Source organism: Pyrgilauda ruficollis, unplaced genomic scaffold (genome assembly GCF_017590135.1).
Source record: "Pyrgilauda ruficollis isolate IOZ18807 unplaced genomic scaffold, ASM1759013v1 scaffold141, whole genome shotgun sequence".
Lineage (NCBI taxonomy): Eukaryota > Metazoa > Chordata > Aves > Passeriformes > Passeridae > Pyrgilauda > Pyrgilauda ruficollis.
This window is the reverse complement of record NW_024512655.1, coordinates 611,799-622,786: the sequence shown is the minus strand read 5'-3', so window position 1 is coordinate 622,786 and position 10,988 is coordinate 611,799. Positions and strand designations below refer to the sequence as shown.

The 10,988-nt window shown below is 51.1% G+C and overlaps 1 protein-coding gene across 1 annotated transcript in view; it reads left to right on the top strand.

Annotated features, from left to right (window-relative positions):
- The window catches only part of LOC121349633 (forkhead box protein E3-like), a 2,123-nt gene extending 622 nt beyond the window's left edge, over nucleotides 1-1,501 (top strand). The window contains exons 2-3 of the mRNA XM_041460259.1: nucleotides 118-377; nucleotides 1,451-1,501. Coding sequence (XP_041316193.1) covers nucleotides 118-377; nucleotides 1,451-1,501 — 311 coding nt within the window. The remainder of the gene's footprint in view (nucleotides 1-117; nucleotides 378-1,450) is intronic.
- The last annotated feature ends 9,487 nt before the right edge of the window (nucleotides 1,502-10,988 follow it).

Below are 10,988 nucleotides of genomic sequence, written 5' to 3'. Positions count from 1 at the left end.
GGAGCCCGGCCGTGCCCCCGGGGCCGCCGCTGCCGGCCTGGGCGCTGCGCCCCACCGAGCCGGACACGGCGGTGACCGGCGACCGGGGGGCCAGGCTGTCCCCCGCCTTCCGATGAGAGCCCGGGCAGGGCTCGGGGCGCTGCCGCATCGCCGCCGGGCTCCTGAGAGTCACCGAAACCCGCCCGGAGAGCTGCGGGCAGCGCCGTGCGCTGAGAGATGCGGCCCCGGCCCCGCTCCTGCCCGCCCCGAGGGGAGCGCACCGGGCTTCTGCGCTGCTCCCGCCGTTCGGATCTGGGGAAATTGCCGTGTTCGAGCCTCCAGACAGCCTGAGGAGGAGCTGCAGCACCGAGCAGTACCGCCGTCCTCCGGCTCTGAAGGCACGCGGGGCATCCTGCGCAGGCCAGTCCTTGCCTCATGCAGGGAACTTATTTTTTCAAGTGTCCTTAATTTTTGGAGCTTTTCTTTCGAGGTCTATGGAAAAGCAATATAGGTCTGTTTTGGGTGGAAAATACCTTAAACACCAACAAACACCAAAGATACTTGGATTAATACTGGAAATCTTGTGGGTTTGTACTTAAAGTGAATTTATATGGGATTTTTCATACGGGTTATTCTATATTGTTGCTGGTTATGGATGTTTGCATACGTTCATTGTTAATGTGTTTCTTATAAACAATGCTGTAATTACTGCGTAAGGATCGCTTCCCTTTTGATTTCAGGGGGAGTAGTTTTTATGCTTTTCTCCCAAAATAAGGGTTCAGAGACAAAATATGTTTCCAATAAGAACCACGTTTTAAGTTTATGAGAGAGAAGAGTTCAAATACTGTTATGTGAGGAGCAGCACTTGTTGTATGTTATATTAATAAAGAGTATTTCCTAAGAGTTGTGCCTTCTGAAAGCATTTAAATTCTGTTGATGGTTTCCTTGAAAGATGATACAACTGAAATTCCGTTTTAGAGTTGCTATTTTTTAACTTTTATACTTAAAAACTGATTCTAAGCGTCATATTTAAATTCCACCAACACGATGAAAACAGTGCTGGAAATACGGCTGGGTTTTCAGTGCCCAGGTCCAGTGCATGGAACCTCCTCAGGAGCCTGGAGGGCCCAGAGCGGGCTGAGAGCGGCCCCGGGAGGGGGCTTTGTAAGAGGGCTTCGCTGGGGCTTTTGGTGGTGGCTTTGGGGTTGGTTTTGGTTTGTTTTTTTCCCCCCGTTTTGGTTTTTTGGATTTTTTGGTTGTTTGTTTTTTTTTTTTTTTATTTTTTTGGTTTTTTTTAAGAAGAAAACCGTCTCCTGCAGATGAGTAACAGCTGTGCCCAGTTCTGAAGGGCCGGTCGTGATTGCGCCCAGGTGAGCTGAGGGGCGGGGGCTGTGGGCAGTGCCCCTCACCTCCTCATCTTCCTCACCCGTGCAGCTCTGGGGGGTTTCCTCAGACTTCTGTGCCTGACCAGGGATTGTTTCTGGAGCAGCCCAACATCATCCGCCTGGCCGGGAAGGACTGAGCTGAGCTGTGCCGAGCCGAGCCGTGGCCATTTCTCTGTGAGGTCAGTGTCCTGAGCTCAGTTTGTCCCCTCAGTCCCAGCACAGTTTGTCCCCAGCTCCGTTTGTCCCCTCAGTCCCGGGCCGGTGTCCCCAGCTCAGTTTGTCCCCTCAGTCCCAGGCCGGGGTCCCCAGCTCAGTTTGTCCCCTCAGTCCCAGGCCGGGGTCCCCAGCTCAGTTTGTCCCCTCAGTCCCAGGCCGGGGTCCCCAGCTCAGTTTGTCCCCTCAGTCCCAGGCCGGGGTCCCCAGCTCAGTTTGTCCCCTCAGTCCCAGGCCGGGGTCCCCAGCTCAGTTTGTCCCCTCAGTCCCAGGCCGGGGTCCCCAGCTCAGTTTGTCCCCTCAGTCCCAGGCCGGGGTCCCCAGCTCAGTTTGTCCCCTCAGTCCCAGGCCGGGGTCCCCAGCTCAGTTTGTCCCCTCAGTCCCAGCACAGTTTGTCCCCAGCTCAGTTTGTCCCCTCAGTCCCAGGCCGGTGTCCCCAGCTCAGTTTGTCCCCAGCTCCGTTTGTTCCCTCAGGCTGGGGCCCGGTGCCCTCAGCTGCGGGGCTGCCTCGGGTGAGGTCCCACCAAAGGCATGGGCAGAGCTGCTTTTTTGTGCCCTTGACTAACGATAGCTCCTGCCGGGATTGTTCTCTTAAAAAATGAGGGACTGTAAGTGTGTAAAGCGAATTTCGCAGCCCGGGGTGCTCCCCAGGGGCTCTGCCCGGCTGCCAGGCGCTCGGGCAGCTTTGGCTTCTGTGGGCTCCCAGTGAGGAATTTTCGTCCCTCAGTGCTTTGCGTGGCGGCGATGGGCTGCAGGGCCCAGCGCAGACAGGGGGGGAACACAACAATAAAGCGCTTTTTTGCAGCTGTTTGCTGCCATTTGCAGCAGCTTGCCGCCAGACGAGCGCTTTGCCGGACGCTCTCTGGGCTCCGCAGCTTTTCCCTGCGCGGTTGCCGCTAGATGGGGCGTGGGTGCCGCATCCCCGGCATGGTTCGTGGGGCCGAAAGGGGCTCCCCGCCAAACACCGGCGCCCCTCTGCAAAACGGAGCCGTAAATGTGCGCTGGAGCTGCGCCAAAGAGAGGTTCTGGAAGTCTGCCCGCGGGTGGGAGTGGGGGACGGGAATGGAGATGGGAATGGTCAGCGCCGTCCGCACCTGCGGGGCTCCTCCTGCCCGCCCAGCAGCGTCCCCATCGCGCTGGGCCTGCGGGATTCTCCCTGGGGTGAGGAGGACCTCGTGGCATTGCTGAGCAGAACCGTGGGGATGGCCATGGCTGAGTTATTTGCGGGTTAAACGTTTGGGTTGCAGGCTGCGTGTTCTTCCTCCTCCAGCTGCACCGGCCTCGGCTTTTTGTTGGAGCAGGTTTGGATAATGAGCCGAGCAAACGGCTCTTACAGGGGTGCCCTGATGCCAGTGCCACACAAGAGTTAACCACCACTGCTGTCTGCCCTCTCCAGAGGCTCCTTCGGTTGTCAGCGGTGATGGTCTCTCACAAAGAATGATTCATTTAGATAAAGGCCCTGCTCTGAATCACCACTTGTAGGAGCATCTTTCCTCATCAGTGATTTAAAAAGACAAAAAAAAATCTAAGAGCCTGGGAAGGGTGGCTACCTCTGCCAGCAAAGAGAGGAGCTGGGAATCCCCCTCAGGCTCATTCAGGCACCCTGAAGCTCCCTGCAGACCCTGCCTGGCTCCTGTGGCTGGAACAGAAAGCTGCAGCACGGCTGCACTTGGGCCAGGGGATGGCTCATGGTTTGCACGGTTTTCTTGGCAGCTCACAAGCGCTGGGGCCTCTCCTGAGTTCTGCTTCCCTCTGAAAGCCCAGGGTCCTTGTTGGTAAGATTCTCCCTGGGGTTTGTGACTGCATTTAGAAAACTGACCTCTGCTTATTTTTCTGCGAGTTATAGCCTTAGATCAACATTCTTATAGGTTTTATAAATAAACCCCAGCCCAGCACATCCCTTGTGAACAGCAGAGAGGCTTTGGGCAGGACTAAGGAAAGAGAGCATTCCCTTTCCCACCAGCAGATATCAGACTGTCTCATTCTTTGCGTGGCCTCAGGCCTGTCCTTCATCCTTGCTTTTAGTGATTAACAATGGTTTTACGTGTTGTGTAGAAAAGCAGAACAACTTATCTGCATGCTGCTGGGTTAGTACAGATGTAAAAGACTTGATTCACAAACCCAAGCATGGTGCAGTGCTGATGCCTGTGTGCTGATGCCTTGCTCTGATCCCGGGCTGTCACTGGCTCCGGGATGTGCCAGGTCATTTGTGCCCCCTCTGTGGCCCGGGCTCTGCAAGTTCATCCCACCTGTGTTCTCTTGGATTTTGGAGCACTGGCCAAGCTGTGTGTGGCGCTTGGCTTTGTCCTGGCTTTCAGCAACCAGGATTCCCAAGACCTTTCCTCCTTTCCTGGTTTATCCAGACAGTTGGTTGACATAGCACAGCCATGGTTATGTGCTGGGTGAAGCTGGGAATATTTAACATGCCTTGGAAGCTGAGGTGCTGGCGTGTTTTTGCTTGAATTTTCTGTCCCCTACCAATGTTTCTGCCACAACTTCTTGTTCTTTCTTCATCTCCACCCTCTCAATCTCTCAGCCTTGTGTTGGAGACTGAAGAGATAAGGGTGTGAGCAGTGAAGAGTCCAGCAAAACATAAAATCCGTGTCACAATTTGCCAGCGTGGGGTGAGTTGGGAGAGCTGTGAATAGAGAGCTGTAGACAAGAGGATCTGCCGGCTTTCTTCAATAAAGAGATGTGACTCAGAATCCTTATTCCTTAAACAATTACATGGGCATAGAATGGTGCAAACACCATTTGGATGGTGCAAACACCTGTTTGGATTGCAGCAAACCACTGATGGAGCTCAGCCTGCAGAATGGTCCTCAGGGGATCTCTGAAGCAGCAAATCTGAACTTTTGAGGACAGGGGAGTTACAAACTTTTCCTTGAAGCCTCGAATGGAGGCAGGTGTGGAGCAGAGTCTGATCTGAGCCATTCCTGGTGCTTGGTGGCCAGCAGGGCCCGGGGATCTGCACTGCCCTGGCTGCTGCTGGGTTTCCCCTCCTGCCGAGCTCTCCGGCCGCCCAGCTCCGTACCCGGTTTCCCGTCAAGGGCTGAGCATTTCTCATCGAGAATGCGGCCTGTGGTGAGGGGGTGGGAAGGGAAGAGGGGGTGGGGTGAGTGCAGGGGGAGCTGGGGCTACTGCAGTTTCATGCCTCAATCTGTATTCTCCTCTTCTCTGCATGGCTTCCTGTTTTTTCACACCACTGCTCTTAGAAACAACAAGCTGCAAGAGAGCAGGACAGGGCTGGCGGTTGGCTGCCTGGAAGAAACCCCTGGAAACACCTGCAAAAGGTCTGGGTGCAGGCTCTGGAAAAGGCAGGGGGTGTTTGTGTGCTGCCCAGGTGTGATCCTGTCCCACAGAGGTGGCTCTCCGAGGAGGGGCTCTGTGGTGTCTGAGTGCTCCCCATAAACACCCTGCTTGGTGCTGTGCAGCAGAATTATCCATTCACCTTCCTCTTTGAGCTGTTTTCCTCAGTTGCTCTTGAGTGGACAAATGTAGAATTTGTCCTGTGATAATCAGCCAGGGGTACTCAGTGTCAGGATAATGTTGAATCACTGGTGCTAGTTCTGCAGAATCTGGGATTTGATGCTTGGAAAGCCACCAGGCAGTCTAGGCTTGTCAAGTGTGTGAAATGAGGAAGGATCTGGCCTGAAGAGCAGCAGTGAGGAGCTGCCCTCCCTTTCCATGACCCTGGGCAGCTTGCACAGCTGGACAAGAGCGAACTCTCAGGGAAATGGTTCCCAAACTGAGAGTAGTGGCAACTATTATCTGAAAATTCACAAAGAACTGAAAATTCTCAAGAGCTGTGACTTCTGTTTTTAGGGGCCTGACAGCATTCTTAAAACACCAAGAAGTTGCATTAGGAACTGTGCTGTCAGTGTAATTTCTGTATTTGCTGCCATGTGTCCTCCCTGCTGTTTTGAGAAGGGGAAATGGCTTGTTTGACCATAAGTAAATGGCAAAACATGAAGAAAGCTGCCTAAAAATCTGTAATTCATCTTCACAGGTGAATAACTGCAAGGGTTGAGGGAGCTGCTCTGCCACAGGCCTGTGTCACTTTGGTGTCTGATCTGTGCTCTTGTTCAATGCTGCACGTTGAGAGGCAGCAGGAGCCCTGTGCTCTAGCCAGTGTGATCACTGAGGAATGGCAGATTATTTTTAATCTGAAATCACTGTGCTGCTGCCTCACCTGCCAGCGAGTCCCAGGTAATTCTCCAGAAGCAGCAGTTTTTGAGGAATGGAGCTCCATGGCCCCGGATGCTTTGGCTGAGGCCATGAGACAATTGGGTGTTTCTGAGATGCTGTTTCTGCTGGTGACATCAGGGCCTGGCTTTGCTGGCACGTTGCTAAGTGACTCCCAAAGCTGCTCCTCTGGCTAATGACGAGCCCAGGGAAAGGCAAACAGAGGATTAGGTTGCACAGCCTTGTTCTGGCACCCTGCTCCCGGCAGGAGGAGGGTGGGCAGCCAAGGAGCACAGCTGCTGCAGCAGCTCCCTGCCTGCCAAACACTGCTGCGGGAAGGAGATGAAAAACGGGGAAGGTTGCAGCAATTATTGAGCCTTGTAAAAATAATTAGCCAGACAACAGCAGGCAAATGGGCCAGGAGGAGAAGGAAAAACAGCTGCCAAAGCAGAGAAGGAGAGGACTCTGCTGGGGATGGGGAATTGGGTGAGATGCCCCTTTAATCAGTGGCTGGGGAGAGATGAAAAATAATGAATGAGCTTTGCATGCACATGGCAGCAGGACAAGGACATCCCCTCGCTGAAGCTGCACCAGAGGCTCCTGCAGGTTGAGTGCCATTTTTGTGCCTTTTCAACACCCACCAGTGGTGCCAGGCATGGGCAGTGACACAGAGAGGTGAGCACAGCTCCTGCAAATGTTTGTCAGGAAGGGCTGCCTGACTTTTCCGTGTAGGAATTGGTGCCAGGGCTGTAAGGGACCTGGACAGAAATTTGGTTAGTCCAGGTTTCCAAACGATGTGAACAAATTTCCATTAGGATTCCTTTTTCTCCTTCATTCTACAGTTCCTTCCAGAGCCAGCAGCAGGCTCATGAATGATTTTTGCAGTGTAATGCTGTGGTCTCTGATCTGTGGGCAGAGCTGTCTGCTGTGACACAAGGATGCAGTTAATGAGATTTGACAGCGAGTCTCCACCGCGTGCTGAATGTCACTTGGCTGTTGGTGGCTTCATGGTGACACTCATTCATGCCTTCCAGATTAATTCCAAGCATTCTTGTCCTCCTGGTTGTTTCCCATGATGAACCTTCCCAGCACCTCTGTTCAGAGTTCAGCAGGAATCCCCTCCTTGCTCTCTTGCAGGGAGATTTTTCTGCATTACTAAGCAAATCCTTTTGGGCTTTGTAAACCTGTGGTGCACACAGACAGCACAGCAGCTACAACTGCCGTGTGTGTCAGAGGAAACAGCCTGTCACTTGGCTGCTCTTAGTCCTCCCACCAGAAATTTTTCTTCGGTGAAGGCAACCAGCCAAGGAGGGCAGGGAAAAGGCAGCGCTGGGAGAAGCCCCTTTGCAGGGAGCACTGGAACCTGCAGAGCTGCTGCTGTGCTCCTCTCCTGGGGACAGCCAGCTGCACTTTTATGCCAGAGGGTGATTCACCCACCCATAAGATCTAACAGATAATCTTAACCGAGGTAAATAAACAGGCACCAGCCTAAATTACTACTAGAGTTCAGTTGCCTCTCTGTAATGGAAGGTTTCAGGGAAATTTTGGGGGAATTTGCAATCAGAGCTGCTGACTTCTTATTCAGAGCAGAGAAAAACGTTGTATTCAGAATCAGTTATGCTGCTGGCTGGGGTTTTTTATGGCCTCTTCCTCTATTTTTTTGTGACATAAGAGAAGCAGTGTGACTGGATTTAATTTTCTGCTGTAAGACTGATCCCAAGGCAATGAGTGGGGAGCAGTGCTGGACAATTCAGTGTCTCCTGCAGCTGCCAGTGGAAGGAGGCCACTTTTCCCTGGACCAGTTTGCTGGGCTCCCTCAGCCTTTGCTAATTCACATGAGGGCAGGGCATGTGCTTACCAACAGCAGCTGGCACCTACAAGGTCTCCAAAGTACAGCCAAGGTAACAGGCACAACCATCTGGTGATGAGCTGAAAACACTGAGCATCAAGGAGGTGGTAAAAAATTAATCAAGGCTTGATTGTGCTGTGGCTGGTCACTGCTGCCCAAAGCGGCTGAAGGGCACTGAAGGGACTTTGCTCTGTCAGCTCTCTCCTGGACAAGTTTGTTGGGTGTTGTCATCTTGATTTTTTTGCAGCTTAGCAGGATTTCATGTGCTATTTTTTGTCATTTGTAAGCTGAGTCGGTGCTTGGCTGCCTTTCCTCGTGTGGTCAGCTGGAACCCCACAAAAGAGGTTCAGGAAGAGGAGAAAGGGAAAATGCTCTGGTGCTGTGGACTGAGCAATTCCCCCTGCCCGTGATAAATCTGTTATCACCAAATATTGTCAGAGATAAGGGAAGACAAAGATTCAGTAAAGATGAGAGCCCTGGGGGACAAGAGCTCAGCCACACTGGTGAATGAGATCAGATGCTGTATTTGTATTTTGCCAAGAGGAGGGATGCACATTTCAAATCCCTGCGGGCTTTTGCTGGTTCTGATTCAGCAGTGAAGAGCAGAGGTGTGGGTTTGGAGGGGTTTGCTGTAATTTGGTAATCTGAGGGATCTGTTCACATCCCCAGGTTTGCTCTGTGCATCCTTACAGTGACAGAACTGTGTCTGAGGAGCAGCCAGTGGTGCTGGTGTCTGTCCTCACTGTGGCAGGGAACACAGCATGGGCAGCAATCAATAAAGCTGAGGAGGAGGTGAATAAATAATGTAGGGAGGAGTCATCACCTGTTAGCAGGGAATGGGCTCTGAGTGGGTGCCCCCTGTAAAAGCCCCTGTGGCCCACCGGGAGCTCTGTGCTTTGAACCCGTCTGGCTCCAGGGTGGGAGCCAAGAGACAGGGGTGACAGACTGGGAAATGGCACTGGGAGAGGAATCTTCTGGTAAAGGAGAAGTCCGAGGAGGGGAAGAATGTATTTTTAGTGTCAAAGGGCTTCTGAAATGTTTCTGCTTCTGCTACCGAAGGAATCACATGTGTGGTCAGTGGTTGCATTTTTGTTTGCGTTGTTGTTGGGGGCTGCTGAGGCTGGGGAGGAATGTCTTTCAAGGCAATTGGAATTTGAGGGTTGAGTAGAGCACCTCGGCTCCCCAGCACCCCAGAGCACGAGGGCTGTGTGGTCACTCCATTCCAGAGCCACCAAGTGTGGCTTGGCAGCGTGACTGTGCTGTGCAGAGCAGCGCACACCCCTGCAGCTGCTGCTCGTGGAAAGAGCATGCAAAGATTCCATTGCATTTTCCCATTTAATCCCCGAGGCTAATTCAGAAAGCCAGAGCCGTGCTCAGTGCTCTCCTTTCTGGCAGTGCTGTGCACCCAGTTCTGCTCTGCCAGTGCCTGTCACTGCCCTCTGCTGTGCCCCAAAGTGTCCCTCTGTCACTGTGGCCAGCAGGCTCTGCTCTGGGTCTCTGCCCAAGGCTCTAAAGAAGAGCAGATTCAAAATCTGGCTCCTCACTGCAGTTGGTTTGCAGCAGCTGCTCAAAACACCAAACAGAAAGTGGGTAGGAGGAAGGAAATGAGAGGTTGAGTTTTTTCCTGTTGCAGGAGCAAGGAAATAAAATAGGAAATTTAATGCAAAGTTGTCATCTTGCTGGCTGCAGGTGCTTTCTGGCTGCTGAAATAAAATAGGAAATTTAATGCAAAGTTGTCATCTTGCTGAGCCCCCCGGCCCCACAGGCTGCAGGTGCTTTCTGGCTGCCTTTGTCTGATGGTTTATTCCCCTTCGTGTCAGGGTGAATTCTGGATTTCAGGTCCACGTGGAGCTGCAGAGCAGCTCCCAGCAGAGACCCTTTGGAAAAGGACACCCAGGCACTGGGGATAATACTGAGCTAGAACACAAGGGGAGCTGCTGTGAGCTGGACATTCCAATACAGACCCAGGCTATTGGGCCTGGTGAAAATGGACCTGTATCCAATTCAGTCCAAGGTATTCACAATTTTCCAGCCCAGTGAATGAGTGGTTGTATGGGCAAAGGTGCCTGAGCTCTGTAATTTGTCACCTGCTGCCATTCTGTGAAAATGGAAAAATCACTTGGGTGCCCAGGTGGCTCCTGCTGCTGAGGGGAGACCCACCCTCACTCACACCTGGCTGCTGCTGTGTTTTTAATGATTATTCTCTCATAACAAACAATGCAGCTTTTGACTTTATTTTTTGAGCCTCACTTGCCCTTGTAGCACATAATCCAAGTGTTTAACATAGTCAGAACTTGTCCTGCACAGTTTCCCAGTCCTGGTCCTGTTTAGGCTGGCTGGATTCTTCCCTTCTGTGAAATACATCTTCTCTTCTTTGTAAATATTTTTAAAGACTTAATGAAAACAAACATTATCTATTTCTAGACCAAAATTTGAGGACAAAAATTTTGCACTTTCCCGCTACTGAAAAGAATTTGTTTTTCCTTCATCACTGTTCCCATGGTAAAAGTTGTTACCTCCAGCTATGTAAATGAGTCTTCATCAATATGTCTCAGGTGGAAATTCCCCTTTTTGCAAATGGAAATTTTCCTGTGGTAACAGTAAAAATAATTTTCTTTCAGCTAGAGCCATCTCTCATGTTAGAAAGAAAGAAGAAAAATTCCATTCACATTCCTTTTCTCCTTTTTGTCACTGGTGACTCATGCAGTGGCCTTTGCTACTTATTTCTGACTCTTAAGTGATTTTTCAGGTGGCTGCTAAAAAATTCTTAAAGCATTTGTCACTGGCATCTGCCTCACTTGGTAACACGTACATGCATTCTGATTTTTATGCAGAGAGTGTATTCATTTGGGTTCTGAATGTTGCTTAGTTTGGAATACACATTTTAAGATGTCAAAGCTAAACAAACAAAAACCACTGAAGTACAACAAACTCTTGAATTTGTGCAAAATATTTAGCACAGGCAGGCACCTGCATCTGTCTTGAGGGTGCAGCCAGCCACCCACACACGAGCCTGCAAGATCCGGTGGGACTGGAAACAATGAACAAAGACCCCCAAAATTCCCAAACGGGATGAAGGGCTTTCTTTTTAGCACTGTGGCTTTATCACTGAGGTCTAGCTTTGTGGGCTTGAGCTGTGCTTCTCAGTGTGGGAAGACTGGGTTAAAAAAAAAAAAAAAAAGAGACAGGCTTTTCCTTCTGGTAGCAAAGAAAAGGATCCAGAATCCCCTAACAGTAATTTCAAGAATAAATAGCGTGATTTAGTTAAATAGGCAGTTACAATTCATAATGGGAATGTGTGGTTTTAAAGATCACTCACTCGCATTGCAAAAAAAGAAAACAACAAGAGAAAGGAAAGTTGTTTGTCCCTCCTGAAG